Here is a 22,771-nt window from a genome sequence, read left to right on the forward strand (position 1 = left end):
GTCTAATACTCTTTACAAACTCAGGTGTTCTGGTTAAAATCCATCATGAAATGAATTATGCTTCCTAGGCCTTAGACATGTTTTATGAATGTGGTCTCTATCCCCATGTTTACTTTCCCATAGCTTATATAGCTATGGGAACTATTATTTGTTGGAATAATAGTCTGGTGTTATGCTTTAAATGGTGAAAGATAATAGCTAAATGGCCTAACAGATAAATAGCCAGAGAGGCAACTCCATTATGCACATTCTATACGAATATATGAGGTAACATACATAACAGTCATATGCATCTGGAGTGTAAATAATAAGTTAATTCATACGTAAACAACCTGTGCATTATATATCGAAACCCTCTATATATCCCCACTTAATTCTGTAGTACTTTTTTTTCTCTAGCTTACATGAATATTGTGTGGCTATGCAGGTTAGAATTCCATACTGGTGAGCGGAAGATCACCATTTCAAATGACAGAGTGATGTCACCCTTGGGCACTTGAGCGAGGCCCTTAACCCCAGTTGCTCCAGGGAGTGGTTGACGCTGCCTTCTATGTATATAACTTTGGCTGAAAATTTTTGCTAAAATAAATGCAATGTAAATAAATCACTTTAGCTCTGTGGCAGTCTGGTCAGCATTCTCCATTCACCGTGTTCCAATACAGACCCAGGAATAGTACACAACTGCGAAAGCAGGGTGAGCCGCTGCCTGGAGCACTTTGTGGTAAAAGGCTTTTCTCAGGGGGGCAAGGTTGGAATCACTCTACTGATCCTGCGATTCAAACTAGAAACCTTCCAATCACAAGCACAGCATCCTAACCCACGCAAATCTCCACTTTCAATTATTCAAAATTGTGTCCCTCAAGCTGGAGTCAAACCAGCAACTAACATTCCAGGACAGTCATCCACTCTTTCAACGGAGCTACTGAAGGAGACATGCTACAACTGTAATCCTATATTATTCGGTTTTCCAGGATTTTATTTGTGTGCTTATTAATTTGTACCATGCTTACTTGTCTGCACTGAGTGCTGTCTTTGCACCTTGTCTCCTTTGCAGTAAATGTATATTCAGTAACTGTGCTTGAGGGTCCATGAATAATGTAGTAGTACATGCTTACTTAATGGATTAATTAACCAGTAACTAAGTGTTTGTTATGTACTGATCCTATGTTGATTCATCATTAATCAATCATGACAGTTCATGTATTTCATGGGGAAACCTATATTATATTTGCCCCCTTCAGTGAAGTCCATCCATATGATATAACTAATTAGGTATGTGTTAACTAATATAGTGTATGGAATACATGAACTGGATTAATGATAAACAAGCATGGGATCAGTACATAACTAACACTTAGTAACTGGTGAGATCATTACATCCTGAGTAGCCAGGTACAACAGCTTTGTGGATGTAGACAGCTGAAGAACTCCCTGTGCCCCACAACAGTCAACAAAAAAGCATTACTACAGAAAGGAATACACATCCACTTTATATGGACTGATAGGGAACAGAATGCTGTAACAACATAAGGAGCAAAAAATGAGCTTTTAAGAACCACAGCAAGCCTCTAACAGCCAGATTTCCTTCATTTTTTCCTCTTTTCCTCACTAGTGTAATATAATAAGCATAGATTGTAGCTAGAAAAACAAGCTACAATATTAGCGTCTGGGCATGCTAAGCCAAGTTGTCATATGTATAACATGACAGGGAAATGCAGTGCTTTAACCAATTCAACCCCGTTTAAAATATATTATAAATTACACTGCAGTTATAAAACAAATTTTAAAATTAAATTCTGTAAAAGCAACACGTCCCCTTGTCTCATTTTAATTCCTTGCGGGAGATAAAACCTAAAGAACTCACTAGCAGGGCTCCGAGCTGAATTGTTTACGCTGCATCCAATTTGTTCTCCGAGTTCTGCGACCGTGTCAAAAATGTCATGGTAATTTAAGAGCCAAATAAAGGAGCTGAACAAAAGGCTAACAGCCTACACGGAACAGTCATTATCACACGAGCTGCAGCTGGTTCGCTGTTCGCACTGCATCGAAACAACCGTAGGGGCTGCGATTTTTATGCCACGAGACATCGACATGACAACGCTCCTCCATGACCCCCTGGCTGAAAGTGGGGAAAGCACAAACGCCTTGCAAAATAAAAGTAAACCCCAGTATAGACAAGGTGCACGTTATGCATTTGGCACTGGCAATAGTGAAGAATCATTATGCACAGCTATGTACTTGTAATCTGCCATGTAGAAGAACTTTCATTCACGCAGTCATATCGCTACAGACTGGCAAGTGAGTGCTGACTGGTAATGCAGGTTAGGAGGCTGTGCCTGTGATCAGAAGGTCTCCAATTCAAATCCCAGTTTCAGCAAAAGCGATTTTATTGTTGGGCCCTTGAGTAAAGCCCTTAACTCCCAATTGCTTCAGGGATAGGCTAATCCTGCCAAAAAAAAGAGGTCCTATATTTGCCATTCGCACAAGTACATTGGAACGCTTCACTTCATCTAACGCATCTTGGTCACCGTGAGACACAGAGAGACACTCAAGTGAAAGCTAGTTTTGGGGTCGCAGCACTGGGCCAGCCAGTATGCAGCACCTCTGCAGGTGGGGGTTAAGGAGCTTGTTCAAGAGTGTGCAGACATGTGACCATTCTGCTGAGGCCAGGGCTCAAACCGGTGACCTTCTGATCACAGGAACCGAGGTTTAGCCCACATAGAGGTTCAGCAGACCCAGACTGTTCATAGTGGATGTTACTCTGGATGAAAGCATCTGCTAAGTAAATAAAATGTAAATGTAGAGATTGTTCTCTAATACTTTAAGTGTAAAGTGTTGGGAAAATAAATACATGGAATTAGGAGTATAACTGCATACCAATCTTGTAAATTAAAGTGATAGTGACAGTTAGTATACCCCCTAAAGCTTTACATAAGCATTTTTGGACATATGGTTATATAAGCCATGTTTTAATTCTGTGAATGGATTAAGGTGGCATACATGTAAGACAGGTAAGAATAAACACTGCAAACACTAAAATTTGTATGGAAGAGAACTAGGGCCTCCTTTAAAGGAAAAATAAACTGAGATTAAAATCGAAAGTTTTGATATCAAAATTGAAATAATCTCTCTAGAAAAAAGTTGTAATTGTAGAAACCTGTGAGTGTGAGATATCCATAGGAGGTCCTGTGAGTGACTGTGAGATATCCGTAGGAGGTCCTGTGAGTGACTGTGAGATATCCATAGGAGGTGAATCGCCTTGCATCATACAGATGCCTCACATTCAGCTGCTTTCTGGGTTCATTCCACTCATCTGTTAGGAGGAGCTCAAAATTTTGGACTTGCTCAAATGTTTACTCGTTTTATCATTATTTTTTTTTCTTTTAGGTGTCCGTAATACTCTTCTGTAAATGCGAAGTTCAATTTCCTGAGCTAAAAAAATAAACTGCACTTTTAGCATCTCTTGTGATGTTTGTATGTGTCTTTAGACATGCGCCTATTTATCTGAATGCTTGTCCTTCGGTAAATTCTGACATTGTTTATTACCCTTTACCTTAAAGTCACTAAAGAGCCTGATCAGTTTCTATTCAGAGCTACATATCTGGCTGGCTGGTTACATTGTCATTTCAATTCAGCTGACTATGTGGTTATGCTCTCTCTGCATCCACGTCAAACACGAAACACTATCAAACAAATCATATTCTACTGAAAATATATATGAATTTGGGCATATATTTTCTGAATAATATCATTATTCAATTACTAAATAATGATGAAAAATATCAGAAGGCTTAAATAATTAATAACATGCAAAGAAGTATATTTCCATGAAATTATTCAACAAATCTTATATATTAATTTTTCAGCCAGCTAAAACATCAGGTATGTGTTAATATGGTGAGGTTATCACACTCCATTAAATAATAGTATTCCCTGATACAGTACAGTTTGCATACTTCAGCTACTTACACACATACTGGCACATGGCATCACAAGAAAATCGCCTTAACTCCAAACACAGAGCACGGGTGGGATTCAAACTCATAACCATTGGGTTATGAGGAAACACTGCCACCCAGTGAGCCACTAAAAACTAAAAGCATTTTACATTATGGTAAAGGCCACAAAAGTCAGATCAGGATAAGAGGTTGGAAGATGGATGCTTGGATTATTGCAAAAGAGTATGTAAAACCCAGTGTTACACGCTTCTTTCAAGTAGCAGACCTGCATCACTGGTCTTCACAGCACATTATGAGGTGGTGAGAGACGACCTCAATCTCAGACCATGGTAACACCGAAACTCAGAGAAAGACCAAAATATCATATGTTACCCTATAGCCATTCTCATCTACTGTATTGTCCTCTGATAGGCTAGTGTACTTTGAGGCTCTAATCAGGAATGATCTAGCTCAAGAACAGAAAGTCCAAGACAAAATAAATAGATATATTCCTTGTGTTTGTTTGACTCAATTACCCTGTCTCCTCTGTCTGTAGAGTTACTGCCCTTCTCATCCCTGTTAAATTATGCATAGCGCATCACTCAGTATGCATGATTAAGTTTTAATTTTAGCAAATTGCCCATGGACAGTAAATCACATGGCTGCTGGGTTATTTATCTGAAAAAAAGACACCTCATTACATCACTAATTGGTGCAGGTGGGGGGTTGGGTCTGCTGTGCTTTGGACACCCTTCTTGTCTTGTCCCTTGAAACTAGGACTTTGACTTCCCTCACGACACTCTGCTCTATCCTCCCACTGGGAACATCCAAGGAACTTTATACTTTTATACCTTCTGTGTTATTCAGACTGTAAAGTGAAACTTGTCTAAATACCACAGTGGCTACTGTAGTAATTGTGTTTAATATTCATTAAGGGTTCAGTATTTGTAGCCATAGTAATGTGAGTATCTGAGAGTGTCTGAGAATGTGTGCATGCACTGTGGGTTGATCATTTGAACGATGTTGGGACAGTGTCCATACTTTGTGGAGAAAGAACCTCCAAACTTATTTGCCCTGTAGAACGTTTCTCTTCACTGTTGGACATTTCTGAGCAGATATCATTAACTTTCAAGTCAAGTCTTAAACACTCTCTGCTAATTTTGTGACTTACTGAGCGTGCCAATAACACACAACCATCTGTTTTCTATATCCAGTTGTCCTATTCAGGGTGACAGGGGTCTGGAGTCTATCCCAGCAAGGCAGGGAACAACCCAGGATGGTATACACTCATATTCACACCTATGGGGAGTTTGGCAAATGCAGTTCATATTAGCATGTTTTTTTGGACCTTGTGGGGAAAGTAGAGTACCTGGAGGAAACCCCACAGTGATGCAGGGAAGACATGCAAACTCCATGCATGTACAGTAGAGCCAGGGCTGGGACTTGAACCCCCACTCTTGTGTGAACCACTGTACCACCCCCCCCAAAAAAAAAACAAACAAAAAAAAACATGCAAAGTAATAAAAAAACAAAATGTGTAATTATAAAACTCCTTGGATTTAAAATTCACTGCTAAATCACTTCCAGCTTCACTAATGCTTCCCACAACAAAACCATCACAAACAACAAAACAAATCATTTTTAGCTATTCCTAGAATATTAAACATATAACAAATAGGTGTAAAATATATTTATCAGAAAACATTCTTCTGGAAATGTACGCATCTTGCATAATAAGATGTTCGGAGAGGACAGTGTCAGGCTGTTCGACAGAATCATTCTGACATTTTTTTCAGAGGACATCATGTTGGATAAGCCATGGACTTAAAAAAAAAAAAGCTATTTACCGTTTATTCAATGGTTAATATGGCCAAAAGGGGGCCTGAGCGAGTGTGCTGCTATGTATAAATAACCCATACATGGGATGATACACTGCTTTTCTTAAGGCAACCCCAGAAAAGATGGAAATGGCATAAAGATAGCGGAAATCCTTAAAGAGTAACTGATAACCAGCTTTTTCCTATGATACAAAAATGTGTGTAGCTGGCATCCATTGCTAAATCTTCTGAGGAACTACCTGCTTATGCACATGTGTGATACCCCTAGGCAAAACAGGGAGATGTGTTTTATGTTTAAAAAGGATCACACCCGATGTCAAACATTATCTGCCACATGGATAAGTCAATCTCCTCTTTCGTTTCGAAAAGTGCTGTGAAAACATCAAAACATACAAACACACACACACACACACACACACTGCTCTCCCAAACATTTCCTATTCCCATCCCAAGATTGTTCAGGTTGTTTTTTTCCCTGTTCCTGTTTGGCAGAGCTGCTTGTGATGTCTTCCCAAATATTCCGATAGTGTTTGCATCTCAGGAGTGTGACGCCACTCCAAACCCTTCATCTTGTTTTCTCCCCCTGTAAGTGCTCCAGGTTGTGTTTAAAGTCTGTTTTTGCGTCTTGCTGAAATATCAGGCCTCATTCCCGATTCCACTTCCTCGCTGACTCTGGGACATGCACTTTGAATCCAGGCTTCCTCCCACCCTGTGACACTGACTGCACCATTTCCACAAAGAACACTTCAATAAGTGCAGCGCTCTGCTTAACAACTGTAATACGTTTCCCTAAAATGCCAAGTAGTACTATTTGCCAAAGAAAGCTTCAGGATTTGTTTAGAGGAGTCTCAGTTTGTTCTAAGAATAAAAGTAAAAATGTGGCATTTTCCTTCTGTATGGAAAAAATTTAAACATTCACAAAGATTCAGAGAAGTATTCCTGTTTGACATTTTTCTTGTCCCTACTTCTTTGAATGCCAAAGCCATAAGAAGTAAATTACATTTTATGGATTGTTCAAGTAACCTTTTTTATAATTCACTGAAAAGGATTTTTTGGCATTCACAATTTTTTTCGCTTAACTTGTTCGAGAATAGTCAGAAATAAAGACTGAGTATGCGTTTAAATTTACAAAATGATGTGAAGTTTAATGTTATACTGCATAGTTTGCAACATGTGGGTCATTTTTCTGTGCTCTCATCCATCCATTCATCCCTGCATGGTCAGGGTCCCAAGGGCAATGGGGGGTGAGGGACCTGTAACCAGTCCTAAGCATCAAACGCCACAGGGCTGGGGTACACCCTGGACGGGATGTGACCATATCGATTTACTGAGATATGTATTTTAAGTAGGGGGGTGGGGGGGATTTTGCAGACTGAAATTTGCTTTGGCCTTGATTCTTATGTTTGAAGCTCCACTGGAGGAATGCAACATGCTGCTCGTAAGGGAAATTCAATGTTTTTTGACTCTTTCACAGGATGAGCTTGATAATATTTCATACGTTTTCATTTTGGTTATGATCTGATGACTGGAACAGTGATAGTCATAGGCTATTTAGAAAACAACACAGCACCATGCAAGTTAGGCACGGGGGGCTGAGAACATGCATTTTTGATAACCAATGATCATGCCACCCAGCCACCCCCCCCCCCCCCCACACACACACTCACACACACGCACACGCACACACACAAACACAAACATAACCATACACATTGTTTAAACAAGAGAAACTGGAGAATAAATAAGAAAAATATATTTTCCTAGATCCCTAGAACAGCAGTACTTTCTACTGTAGGATGATTTTAACCAATTTGACAGTAGACAGATATGAAAATAGACATTTACTGTAGGTGAAACTGTCAAAGGCTATACATCTGTGTAAAAGCAGTTATAATTCATCATCTTAATTTGTCAGCACAATTAATAAATTTCACCTGATGAATTCTGATCTATAACAAAACAAATTAATTACGTAATTTATAAACTCCTAAATTTTCTGTACGTAAATAATTGAAACATTCACAAAGATTCAGAACAGTATTCCTATTTGACATTTTTCTTGTCGCTACTTCTTTGAAAGCCAGAGGAACAATGGTGAAAATGTTGCATATGATTTAAAAAAAATATATATATTTATATGTGCATAGTAGAAGAAATATTTTTTTGATGCATTTGTACCATTAGGCGGATAGCACGGATCTACCATGGACTCCAGCAGTAAGACATGCTGCTGTCCTTCAGCTTTATTATAAGCCTGAATGTCACCACAAAGACAAATAAACCCAAGACAACGACACCTCTCTGGCTGCGCTGCGGCCAGTCGTCCTTCCAGAGCCCCCCCTCCCCTCACTGTAGCCCCAAATAACCATGCGCACACCTGTCTCAGCTGCAGGGCTCGCAGATCACCCTGGCAAAAACCTTCCCGGCTACGACTAAAGCTGCGTCGAAACGCTTTTCAGTACAAATGCGAAACCCGAGATATACCCTCTTTTGCTTAAGGTATTTCCCTGTACAGTCTCTCGGCATACAGGCAGCTATTTACAGTTGTCTACACAGCCAAGACACACAAAAAAATGATTGACATTACTATTACATTGTTAGAAAAGAAAATCATGTTCTTAAACTGCCGTATTTTTCACAGATGCCATTGCTGTCGGAAGGAAAATATGACGCCAGACATATTTTAATTTACGAAGAATATTGTACTATTATAATTATCTTTGAACTGTGTGAAGGCATGCTTAAAGCACACAACATATTAGTAAATAGTTCGAAGCAGCGAAGGGATAAAAAAAAGCAATATGAAGTTGAGGTAAAATTTGAAGAGCTTTTAACATACTCAGCACAATAATATAAGTCACTTCTGATTATGCTGGGATCTCATTCCAACAGTGGGGAGGGGGGGTGGTGTAGGTGTAATTGTGGGTGGTAGGGGCCATTAAATGCCCAGCTGTTACTGTTCTTAGCTGTCTGGTTAGGGTGCATGGGCTGATGAGGTCAGTCATTGACCCTGTGACAGATATTGAATTTAAATATGAGACGACTGCAGAGCAAAAAAATGCCTGATTAAAATGCAAGATTGAATCAATATTTGTGCTGAGAGATAGATTACAAAAGCAAATAGATGATGCATGGTGCTAAATAATGAATGGGGGTGTAAGAATTTTGTCAGAGAGGGATGTGGAGCCAGAAGAAAGGGCTACACTTAATACTGCGTCAAGAGGGTAGACATACTGTATGTTTGAGTAACACTCAAGTTGTAGCATTATCATTACTATTATTATCATTATAAACACTATACTTACCATTATTTGTAATTATTGAAAGATTTTCATTCAGAATTATTATGAATTCATCACTAGGATTCAAATAACAAAACATTTATTGATAAAGAATAATTAGCAAATGTAATTCTTTGTTACTCTATACTAAATGTAAATATGAAGAAACAAAAAAAAAATGTGTTTTACCGTTTCAAAATCTTTTCAAATCCTTTCTTAACCAGGACAATAACTCACACTTAATTCCCTCTACATTTATGGCAGAACACAGCATAAAATTTAACTTTTATTTCTGATTTAGCAGACGTTTTTGTTCAATTTTCATTTAAGATTCATTCAGAAAATATTAGTATTTGAAAGTACCAGTGTTACTTATTTAAAGCAAACCGAATGTAGATTTTTTAAATTAGGCAGGAATTTTAAGCTGCTTGTCACAGAAGACTACTTCTCCAAATTGCAAGAAGATTAGATTAGAGCCGGTCAGAGTAGCATGGATGGATATATCTGATCTGCAAGGTAGACAGAGTGTTCACAAGCTGTTCACTCCTAAATCTCATTCTTCGCATGTGCTTCACATGTAAGCGATGGCCATTTGTTAGCTCATCTTAAAGGCAACAGATCAAAAAGCGGGTTTTAAAGGAGAATTACTGGGCTGAGATTGAGTCGTGCCCTTTCACAGCCTGGACCCATGGGAGGAGAACCTCTGCCACATTCCTCAGGACTAATTTCTATGGCTTTGGACTTTAAATCTTGCAAGATTACAAGCAAGAACATATACAAGTGCTTTCTGGTACTTGGCAGGCTGTCATTACAAATAAGACACTGTAAAATAAAAGTAAAATATAATGTATATGTGTGTATATATATATATATATATTTGTTCTAAAATGATATGCATTTGATATATCAGGGGTACTCCATTGGACCAAAACGATACGCAATCAATCCACCACCCCCCAAGAACCACAAAATCTACATGGTGAATCCCCAGAAAAATTTATCGTAGAGAGTGAACCTTGGCTTTGTGTCTTTGATGAAATTTGCACCTAGGAGAAAAATAACTGAGTAAACATTGTTATTTATAATATAGAGTAACATAAAATATAGTTACATTTTCTTTTTCTCTTCAGTTGTGAATTTTATTTAAATTTGTTAAACCTATTTCAATAAATAAAAGCTTAGCTAGCAGATAGAGGACAACCTCAAAGAACACAGTCTGCAAAAATATAAATGTAACAGCCAGCCTTCATTCAGTTTTTTCTAACTACCACATGCACTCTTCTGACAGTAGAACAGTAACATGCTGATGGAAACATGTTGGTATGTCTCAGTCTAGAGCTGCTAATTGGCCCTTTCTAAATGTTACTAGCCCTTTTCGTGTGTACATGCTTAAAATTTTAGTGACTTTGGCTTTAATTCCAAAGTACTCAATACTGGAAAGGAATATTGTGATGATGATGATGATGATGATGATGATAAATATTATTATTATTACTCTTATGCTTGTTGTTGTTTTAAATGTGTCATTGGACTGTGGGAGATTCAACAATTCCTCAACTGTTACCGCTCTATTTTCTCTATAATGTACCCAAAGACCTGCATAAACAGACACTGTACTCTCTGTTCTGTTATAGTCCTGGTCTCACTACAAGAGTTCCCAAAGTTTTCAAAGATTTTCGAAAAAACAAACATCCCTTGTACCATATGCTCTGTAAGAAAGTAAATGTTTAAACAGATGTTGGAGCGATGTTCTTTTAAATTGGTACTGCTTAAGTCTGCCTTTCACTAATAAATCTGCTGGCAAAGATCAACAAACACGACGAAAAGACACAAATTAAGGAAAAGCTGGAGAAACTCATGGTTGGATAGAGGCAGCTAGAAATGAGACTGGGAACAGGATTAAAAAAATAATCTTACTTAGAACACGTTTCAGTAGACAGATTTAAAATAACTGTGATTCACAACAAGAAAGGGGAAACAGACAGCATCTAGCCAGACATCTGAGGCCAAAAACCCTGCGCTTCTAGCAAGAGACAAGCTAATAATCAGCCTGGACCAGACGCGCACCCCTTAAAGAGAAATTTACAAGCAGTCAACCAGTTTGAAGATCGTTTCACAAAAACCAGTGCCAGGGGTCCACATTATGTTGTCTGATTTCAGTTCGATGAAGAAGGCTGGGTATTGCATTTTAAATTAAATGCCATTGTCTCAACCTTCCTATAAGTAATTTCTTTTACTTCCTCAGTGTTGCTATTTTTCTCTGTCTGATATAAGACATTGACAGAAATGCATTTATTTTGAGGATAGCAAAAAACCCATTTTCAGTAGGGATGTGCATGTAGGTTGAACATAACAAAAGAGTACAGTCAACCTTGCCACATGAGGGGGGCAAGGGGTACAGCACCCCTGCGACAAAGATAAACCACATCAAACTTTTTGGTCCCCTTGGGAAGTAGAGCAAAGCAAAGTGAATAGATATGAGAAACGCGAGATACAAAGATCACTGTGGGATCACTGTGAGACACTGTATCATGAGAGGCTCTCGTAAACACATTGAGCGTCCTCCAAACAAGCCCTGTACATATTTTATGCATTTATGAATTACTAAACATTATGTGTGTTGTCTGAGACATTCAAAAAACTCTCCAGAAAAGTTCCATTTAATTCTTCATGCCAACCGAATGATATAATAAAATCGCAATAGGGCCCTTATACAAAATTCTGCTGAAAACCCTATGCTTTGTTATATATAGGCTGCAAAGTACACTACAGGTAGGATGTACTTTTTTAACTTTTACTCCATTTTTATTTATATACAGTGCAGGTATATATATATATGTTATAATTACAGTAATACATTGTTGTTATTAATAGTTTAGCATAGAAAAATGCTTATTTCAAAAAGTTGTCAAAAACCTATAAGAAACGATCACTGTAAAACTGCAGATTTCCGCGATAGAAAATTACATATGTTCACAAAAAAATCCGCGATGCAGCAGGGGCGCAATAGCTGAACCACAGCATAGCTGGGGATCACTGTATAATAAAAATGATGGGACGCGTTGGGTTTCATAGGCCCCGGAGCGATGTACTGTACCGGCTACACCCCCTTCTCCTCAGGCCTGAGTGTGACCAACTGATACTTACCATGTTCATGTTTACTTTTCGCACACAAAAATATATTAAAATATGTCAGTAGGGTGCCTGAATTTACATAGTGGTGTGGCAACAGAATTAGAAAATTTTAAAAAAAATGTGAAGGAGAGACCTGGACACTAGTGTATAATGTAAGCAAATGAATATGGATGTAACGATAAACTCAACTCACGATTCGATACGATCCACAGTTCTGAGTCACGATACGATTTTCTCACGATTTTTTTACAGAATGAGTTGCCGACAAATTTATTTAAAAATATTCCTTTATTTATCTTTCTAAACTGTGCAAAATGTGTCCTCTTCTTAACAGAGCAACTGAAATTCAGTAAAGTACTGTTTAAAAAAAAATCCCAAATCAAAATAAGTAAATTTAAAAAAATCTTCAAATAAACGGTAACACTTTACATTAACTGCACTTTCATAATGCTTTTATATTGCATTCATAAAACGTTCAGTACACCTTCATAATGTATTCATTAAGTATACATAAATCATTCTTAAACATCATGCATGTATACCTTTACATCCTAACATCCCTTAACAGCTGTAATATACATTAATAACAAACATTATATAATGACAGACATTATAATTGTATAATCATATAATGTTTGTTATTAATGTATATAAAAGCTGTTAAAGTGTACTTGCATGCTGCTTATGAATGTTCTATGAATGCATTATGAAGGTGCACTGAATGTTCTATAAATGCATAATGAATGCAATATGAAGGTGCACTTAATATAAAGCGTTACCAAATAAACTAAGGCTTGCATGTGCAGCTTTTTAGCCTGGTTTACCCTTTTAATAATCTTCACTCTAGTGGTGGTGAATTGAGCTCACTGTGGTGACCGTGGACATGCTGAAGCATGTTCCTTGTGCTATTTCTGTATGCTATTAGTTCGTTACAATGTTTGCACATAGTCTTTGTCTTGTCTGTGCTTTTCTCGCAGTTTTCGTATGTGATTACCAGAAAGCTAAAACGCTGCCACACCGCGGATTTAAGATCAGGGGGCGTGTCCTCAATTTCAAATTCTCAATATCCCGCTTTCAGTCAAAACCAAAAAGTAACGTACGAAGTTGACGTGAATACACAGTGACATCTAAATATAACGTAGCGATTCATTGTCCACATCAGCCAGTTTAAATCGTCATACATTTATATCTATTTTTAACTGATTCATGATTCATCGTTACATGCCTACACATGAAACGATAAGGTACTGTTTGGTTGGGACTTCACCTAAATAATTATGAGGCTTTTAATGTGAATAACTTCAGGTTATGACCCGATGCCAGTGATCAGAAGGTCGTGGTTCAAACTCTGTGGCTAGTAGAAAGATTACACTCTTGGTGCCTTCAGCAAGGCCTTTAACTTTGCTTGCTTCAGGAATTAGCTTATCAGGCTCTCTGAAATGTATGTCTATTTTGGTAAAAGTATCTGCTAAATAAATGTAATGTAAATATAACAACAGAATAACAAAGGAAGAACACTTACGTTGTTCACTGCAGTCCTCAGGGCTGGACGATGTTTCGCGGTCAGACAACTGGCCCGAAATGGAAAATATCTTCTTTCTGGTTTCTTCTGCGGCCTTCAGGGAGCCTGGTGAGCTAGACGGTACCTGACCAGCTAAAAAGTCATATTCTTTCCCTTCTGAATCTGTGTAGTACAAGAGGGCCGAGGTCTCTGCTTCCAAGCATCCCTTCAGACGCTTGGCTGGCGTGAAGGCGGACTGGTATCCCAAGCCGTCACGCTCTTCCGGGGAAGGCGCGAAGGGCCGGAAGGCACCTACCGCACTGTGACTGAGCACGCCTATGGGTGAGCAGTCAACACCAGCCGGAGCAAACTGAGGATGCAGGTGCAGGAGCGAGGGCGGGAAATCCCGGGCTGGAAAACTACTGGATACCGAGGCTTGTCGGTTATACATAGAAGCAAAGGTATAGGAGCCGTTAGTAAAGGGAATATGCACATCCTTGTCCATAGAGACAGGGGCACCAAAAGGCCTGGGGTGGGGGCAGGGGATTGAAGGATCACGACCGGCTTCGGCCGTGGATGCCAGAACCATGAGGGCCGGTGAGGCTAACGGGCTTGGCAGGTAGGAGGACCGCTCCATTTTGAAAGTACCACGGTGTAAGTCCATTTGGGCTTATTGCTGAGAGAAGAAGGTACCCGAGTGTAGGGCTGGAGATTAGGGGCTGTGTAGAAACAATACACAGGGCAAGAGAAAAAGCAAAAATTCTGGGATTGTTGGCACGGAATCTGCTTACTGCCGGGTCATTTTCAATCAGGTACCTGCCAAGAGAAAAACCTGGCTTAGCATAGCTTTGGAAATCAATAATATTTGAGGACTTTTTTCAAAATCTCTTATTCTGAAGTCATAATAGCCACTTATAAAGTAATATGAATGAGACAGTACATCAGCACTCACAGCATTGAAAATCAGCACTCACAGTACTGAAAATGCAGTACTTAATCTTGCTATAAGGAATTCAATGAAAGGTTTCCTTGCAGAGAAAAACAAATCTTCAAGAAAAATGTTAAATATAAAAAAATGGGGAAATATATTCTTTCTGGCTACTTTATTATGTTATATATTACAGGTATATTTACGTAATGCCAGGTAGGACTCCTTTCTGCTTCCTGAACAGCTTAGACGGTTCATGAGTTGTGCATTTGGATGTGTCTTTCTGCTCACCACTGTTGTACTGAGGTGATATTTTTGCACTAGTGGCCTTCCTGTTAGCTTTAACGAGTCTGACCATTCTCCTCTGACCTCCCTCATTGACAAGGTGTATTCAGGCACAGAACTGACACTGACTGGATTTTTTTTATTGCATCATTTTCTAGACACTAGTGTATGGAAAATCCAGGGAAGTGACTGTTACTGAGATGCTGGAATGAACATCTATGGCACCAGCAATCACACCATGTTCAAAATCACATGCATATTTCTCATTCTAAAGGCCAAACAAGAACTGAATGTCTGTATGTCTGAATGTCAGTTGCAGCCTCGTGATTAGATGTTTGGAGTACGCTGTTCGTGTTAATGATCAGGGGTACCTAGTAAAGTGGTCACTGAGTGTAGATCAGTTTCAATGACATGTTTCCTTTTACATACAAAAATTAGTAAAAAAATAAATAAATAATTGCACAGTATAATCAACACTGATTATGGTGATAACCTTTTCTGTAGGTTCCTGTCTGAGAAAGCATTAAGTTTAATAACATTAGGGTAAGATAAATGCTGCATTATGTTAATTATGTTGTATTGTTAATTAATTAATTTTATTCTGTTCCTGAAAACTCTTTTTCATTACAGGTCAGCAAGGAATCTCATTATAGTTAAATCATTTTCAAAAACAGAATTTTAATTTAATGAATCTGTCTTCCAGAATTTCCAGAAGAAATCAGAAATTGCTAGTATTGGTGAATCAAAACTTCACATTACTATGATAAATTAAATATAACAGGAAAACATAATAGATAATTAATATTATATGATATACATCATGTTATATAAAGTAAATGGCTGGCATAATAATGGTATAACTGATACGAATCATAACTCATTGCATGAAAAAATGATCTGCTATGATTTTTGGTTACAGTAAGCTTAACTTTTTTGAGGTTTCTGGAATAAACAAGATGAACACCTTGCATTTGATCCAAGACCCCTTGATTTACTCCAAGTGTTTCACCTTTAATGAGGTTACTGGTCATTTGTGTGACAAATATTTTGTATTAAACACTTGTAAATTATGCAGTCAGATATACACAGCAATATGCTGACAAATACATGTATATAAAATTTTAGCAAACGTTATCATCATGCATTTACATTTAAATTCAGACCAATGCCCAAGTGAACTTTAGAGAAAATTGAAGAGTTGAGAAAATCTATCAAGTCAGATGTAGGCAGGGCCTGATCATGCTGTTATTGATTTATGTGCATTCAGTACAGATTTAGCAATATGCTCTGGCTTATGACTTGGTAAAGAAAATGTAGATAAGACTTAGTGACATGAAAGTGGAATTCTTTATTTACCTTTTCTATCTATCTATCTATCTATCTATCTATCTATCTATCTATCTATCTATCTATCTATCTATCTATCTATCTATCTGTCTATCTACCTATATATTTATCTGTTTGTCTGTCTGTCTGACATTGTGATAATTTTATTGTAATTCTACAAAATCAAATTTCATCCCTCGTTTTAAACATACTCAATGGAAAAAGTTGGATAAATAGTCCAGGGTGTCCCTTGCCTTGTACTCTGTTATTTGCTGTCATTCTCTATTCGATAAGAATTAAAGGACAATGGATAGCTATCTGGGTGAACAAGGCAAGTTCCCTTGTGATGTGACAGTCACATTTTTAAGACAATTTTAGGTGACATTTATCATTGTAATACAACAAATTACTTCAAATATATGCACATTTTAAAGAGAAATATAAATTACTGCTTTTGTCAGTTTTTTCCTTAGACTGTTATTGAGTAATACATAGAAGTGATGATAATAAATATTTATAATGAATAGATGGTGCAACTTGTTATATTGTTAGAGTTAAATATACACTGCTCAAAAAAATTAAAGGAATACTTTGAAAACACGTCAGATATCAATGGGGAACAAATAATGCTGGATATCTATACTGATGTTGACTGGGTAATGTGTTAGGAACGAAAGGATGCACTTCGTTTGATGGAAATGAAATTATCAACCTACAGAGGGCTGAATTCAAAGACGAAAATCAAAGTGAAAAATGATGCGGCAGACTAGTCCATTTTGCCGAGATTTCATTACAGTAACTCAGAATCATACACAGTAGTTTGTATGCCCCCCACGTGGTTGTATGCATGCCTGACAATGTCGGGGCATGGTCCTAATGAGACCACGGATGGTGTCCTGGGGGATCTCCTCTCAGATCTGGACCAGGGTATCACTGAGGATCTGGACAGTCTGAGGTGCAACCTGGTGGCATCGGATGGACGAAACATAAAGTCCCAGAGGTGTTCTATTGGATTTAGGTCAGGTAAGCGTGGGGGGCAGTCAATGGTATGAATTCCTTTATCCTCCAGGAACTGCTACATGCTCTTGCCACATGAAGCTGGGCATTGTCGTGCACCAGGAGGAACCCAGGACCTACTGCACCAGCATAGGGTCTGACAATGGGTTCAAGGATTTCATCCTGATACCTAATGGCAGTCAAGGTGCCGTTGTCTAGCCTGTAGAGGTCTGTGCGTCCCTCCATGGATATGCCTCCCCAGCCCATCACTGACCCACCACCAAACCGGTCATGCTGAACAATGCTTCAGGCAGCATAACATTCTCCATGGCTTCTCCAGACCCTTTCATGTCTGTCACATGTGCTCAGGGTGAACCTGCTCTCATCTGTGAAAAGCTCAGGGTGCCAGTGGCAGACCTGCAAATTCTGGTATTCTATGGCAAACGCCAATCGAGCTCCATGGTGCTGGGCAGTGAGCACAGGGGCCACTAGAGGACGTTGGGCCCTCAAGCCACCCTCATGAAGTCTGTCTGTGACCAAACAATCAGAAACATTCACACCAGTGGCCTGCTGGAGGTAATTTTGTAGGCTTCCAGCAGTGTTCATCCTGTTCCTGCTTGCACAAAGGAGCAGATACCAGTCCTGCTGATGGGTTAAGGACCTTCTACGGCCCTGTCCAGCTACCCTTGAGTATCTGGCTGTCTCCTGGAATCTCCTCCATGCCCTTGAGACTGTGCTGGGAGACACAGCAAACCTTCTGGCAATGGCACGTATTGATGCGCCATCCTGGAGGAGTTGGACCACCTGTGTAACCTCTGCAGGGTCCAGATATCACCTCATGCTACCAGTAATGACACTGACTGTCGCCAAATGCAAAACTAGTGAAAAAACCATCAGAAAAGATGAGGAGGGAAAAATGCCAGTGGCCTCCACCTGTTAAACCATTCCTGTTTTGGGGGTCGTCTCATTGTTGCCCCTCTAGTTCACCTGTTGTTAATTTCATTAACACCAAAGCAGCTGAACCTGACTAACAACCCCCTCCGCTACTTAACTGACCAGATCAATATCCCAGAAGTTTAATAGACTTGATGCTATACTCTGATTAAAAAGTGTTCCTTAAATTTTTTTGAGTAGTATATTTTAAAAATGACTATAAACTCTGCAGTTACTTTCCAAATAAATAAATGTACGTAATAGTGGTTTAACTATTACCATGGCAGCAAAAACACTCATGCAACAAGTCAATATGACAACAAGCTATATTTGTGATAATAGGCTTATGTAATGTATTTGATGAATTTTATATGACTGATGATAAAAAAATGGTCAACAACAGAACATTATTTTTGATTATTAAAAGAATATAGCTATTACCTTGTAAGTATAAATGTAGGCACAGGCTAGTTTTAACCAGTGAAGTGCATAATATGATTGCAGCGTATGCTGCAAGAGGTAAGCAAATGATATCCATTACTATTAGGTGCTGCCAAGGAGAATGTTGAATCATGGCTACCATATAGATATTATTAATTGCAAACTTTCTGTCTTTGGTCCAGGCATTTAGGCTTCCCAAATGAATCTTCATTTTTGCAACATTTGAGTTCATCCATTTTGTTGGACGTCCACTTCCACTTTTTACCTTCAACTTTTACAAGCATTATGACTTTTCCGTGGGTCTCCTCATAAGGTGCCCAAAATAAGCTTCAATTTGGACATTTGTGCTTCAAGTGAAAGTTTAATTAGATGAATAATGTTCATTTTCCTTGTGGTCCATGGCATTCTGAAAATTCTAAATACATCAATGCCTTTCCTGTCCTTCTTCATTGTTAGTTTCATTAAGAGTCACAGAAAACAATTCATTATTGTTTTCACTCTATTCTTTAACTTTCCTTGTGTGGCCAGATTTTCTCAGCTGTCTTCTATAAGTGTGATGTCATCAGTATATCAGAGGTGGTTGTTTCACCAATTTGGTATCCACGATTGAATTCTTTCAAAAGTCATCTATAACATCTATGCCTTCACCATAATCCTTTGTTTTCCTCACATTTCATGTCGTTTTGTCACTTGGTTTTTTACGAATCTTCATATTTACCATTATACATAAGGAGTCATCACCACTCTGAATCCTCCTTATATTGTATATCAGATCTATATCTCAACTACATTGAATGATCTTTATCATATTACTGGAATTTGGCATGAGGGTAATTTTATGATCGCTTGCAAAACCTGTCAGATCTTCTCAATTGTGGTTATTCCTGAGACGACCATGAACAATAAATAGTTTGGGAGTTTGCCAAGAGTTTGCAAAAACTCACAGATGACGCCTAAGCTGAAAACAATACTGAAAATATTTGGGATCACATAAAATCATATAAAACATAAATATTAGTAATATTAATATCAAAAGTCTTGGCATGTACACACTACGCCTCTTTGTCTTGGCAGCCAGCCTTACTCACATGTTAGCTGTTTTTGTGACCATGGAATCTTGTATTTCTCGTGGTAACTTTTAAAAATTTCAGTGCCGTTAATTTTACATTTTTAATAATGAGTGCTCCCATTGTGCATAGTAGCAACTTTGTACATACAGGGGCATAATTTAGATGGTTTGTATATTATATAAAAGGTCTTGGTAGAAAATGACAAGGTAATCTGACATGCAAAGTGTACAGTACAGTACAGTGTAGGAAATTGGTAGGAAATAGACATATTATGTTATCATTCAGGCTACCCAACTGTTTTGGGTTAAAGTGCCCAGGTATTATTTGCAAATTTTCAAAGTTGAGGGTATCTAACACCTCTAACCCTCGCATATGTGAAGGAGGTACTGTATGTCTATGGGGATGCCTTCTAACCTCATGACTTGCCTGTTTGGCAGTGATCTCAGGGCTAATTTTACCTACAGTGCCATTATTCAGCATTCTTCCATGGGTCTGACCTTATTCAATATATCCGACTTATTGATATCTTTACTGTAGATGTTCAATGTGTTTCTTCCATCTGTGTTTGATCTTCTTACGTCAGTTATTTTCCTTGTGATGTCCTACAAGGGTCGAGGGTCTTTTACCTACATATTCTACAAAATTTCGGAAAAACAGCTCTCGTTCTTACATATTTATTTCATTCTTCACTGAGAAGTTATAATAGTAATAATTTTTATTCCTGGAAGCTGCAGTTTTTTTTATTATCTTTATCTTGATTTAGGCTTTTATTTTCATTTTCAGTTTCCACTGTGCCTTCTGCCATCCATATTGATTTCTTTGGCTCTTTAATTTTGGTCAAATTTTCAGCAAATTCCTCTTGAATGACTTCTGTGAATTCCATCCACAATTTCTCTGATTGTTAATCAATGGCATCCAACATCTCCAGTAGATTTCTAATGTTTTCCTTGAAGGGAATGAGCATACTAAAAGTCAGACGGACATCTTAAGATGTTCCTTTATACTTTCACTTGGAACGCCTCTGTCATACAGTCTGCTCCAGGCCACATCGTTCCTGTTTGAAGAGAGTTCTTCAGAACTAATACCATGTTTTATTTCCATGAACGGCATCTAGTTATTACAAGGTTTGGTGATTATCACCATATGAAGTTCATAGAATTATCTGGATGCGAAATGAATATAACAGTCTGTAGATTTGCAATAAGAAGCTGATAAGTTAAGTTAGTTTCCAGCTTTGTTTTTGCTTCCAAGTCCATACTGGCCAACTGTATCTTCTTTTTTCTGACTGGTTGACAGTCCATAATCACCAGGAATATACATTGATGGCAGATTCTATCTATTTCAGCCTAACCTGGTCATAGAACGTTTTGATTTCTTCATTGTTCATAGCAAAGCCTGTAATACTGAAGGGGTGCCCATGACATTGAATTAATATTAATTGGTCTTTTGTAGCATCTTACATATTTAGCTGATGCTTTTGTTCAAAGCAACATACAAGCAAGGCACATTGCAAACATACATTCCAAGGAGTCAACTAAGTATAAGTGCAGTTAGGCTGAGCTTCCAATGAACAAGTATAAGCAGTATTGGAAGCAGGAGCTACAATACAAAGCAAGAACCGAATATGACTATTCTAAGACCAGAACTGCAACATAAGAACATTCAGGGAACATAAAGAAGCAACAGGCTAGTAGAGGAATTCATGGAACAGATGGGACTTGGTGGTGAGAGAGTCTAATGACCAGATGTAGTTTGGCAGCTCATTCCATCATCAAGGAACCGAGGAACCACACAAGAGAACCATGTGGAGTGACACTTCTCACGTGGTGGAGGGTGCTCCAAGTGGAATTGCTTTTCTGACCAAAGGGGGTGAGTTGGGACATTGGTCTTGAGGAGCCTTTTGATGAAGTAGAGTGACTGTCCATTAATGGAACTGTAAGCCACCACCAAGGATTTGAACTTGATGTGCACACCAATAGGGAGCCAGTGAAGAGTCACAAGGAGAGGTGTGACATGAGAACTTTTAGGGTCAATGAAGATCAGAATTGCTGTCACCTTTTAATTTACTGTATCAAGTGACAGTCTTTTCAATGTCCTTCCCAAATATGAAAATTACACCATTTCTTCATTGTTGTCCAGTAAATAGTGTATTTGCCAGACTGAAACTGTCCTAGTCCAGTGCATTAAACACTAATTCCTCAGATGTCAACATGCAAGTGATTAACTTCCATCTTTACCACATCCAGTTCTCCCTGGTTCATGTTCCACACATTCCATGGTCGAATTGTAATCATTTCTTTGCAGTTTAGGATTTTGTTTTCCGGCATGGCAATATTAGTGATCTGATTTCCAGGTGTTATTGATCCAACTGCATCATAAACACAAGCACATCATAAAAGCAAGTATCCTTGGCTGTTCCTCAGTAGCATATCGAGTGAACTCATGATTGGAAGGCTACCATCTCCAATCCCTTGTCAGCTGAGTAATTTCACCATTCACCAGTCTTTAACCCTGATTGCTTTAGGGACCGGCAGACACTGCTTTCACAACTGTATGCAACCTTGGATACAAAGTATCTGCTTTATATATATAATGTTTATCATTTCCCTTTTCTACACTATTTGACATAGTCTTTGCCATTGTCATCACTGCGATTTTCTGCCAACCACATTGGGAAACATTAACTATTTGCTTCCCTGATGTAGACTCTTTACACTAAAAAGGTATCATGAGCTAAGTCAGAATGACTTATAACCCATTGTACTACTGAACTGGTTTAGTTTCCCTAAATCTGTATTTGGACTGAAAACACAATGTAATACAGACCGAGTGACAGACCTTGTACGGATCTTGGCTTTGTGTAGCTGATGAAATCTGGACCTCCGGGAAAAATAATCGATTACCCCTGGTTTAAACTGCAAACAAAATAACAGAATTGAAAAGTTGGATGAAAATACATCATATGAATATAAGGCAAAATGCACAATGTTCAGCATATGTTTGCTGTCTTCACCTGCTTTTCGTTTTCAAGCATAATAAAAGCATATTGCTTAATTGAAAATGGATTAGGTTGTGTTTAGCACATGTGGATTCTGGCGT

The 22,771-nt window shown here is 38.4% G+C and overlaps 1 protein-coding gene across 1 annotated transcript in view; it reads right to left on the reverse strand.

The window, feature by feature from the left end:
• rnf220b (ring finger protein 220b) overlaps positions 1–22,771 on the reverse strand; it is a 100,446-nt gene that overhangs the window by 72,951 nt on the left and 4,724 nt on the right. The window contains exon 2 of the mRNA XM_049016497.1: positions 13,715–14,509. Within this exon, the coding sequence (XP_048872454.1) occupies positions 13,715–14,357 (643 nt within the window). The 5' untranslated portion in view covers positions 14,358–14,509. The remainder of the gene's footprint in view (positions 1–13,714; positions 14,510–22,771) is intronic.

Source organism: Brienomyrus brachyistius, chromosome 1, assembly GCF_023856365.1.
Source record: "Brienomyrus brachyistius isolate T26 chromosome 1, BBRACH_0.4, whole genome shotgun sequence".
NCBI classification, from domain to species: domain Eukaryota; kingdom Metazoa; phylum Chordata; class Actinopteri; order Osteoglossiformes; family Mormyridae; genus Brienomyrus; species Brienomyrus brachyistius.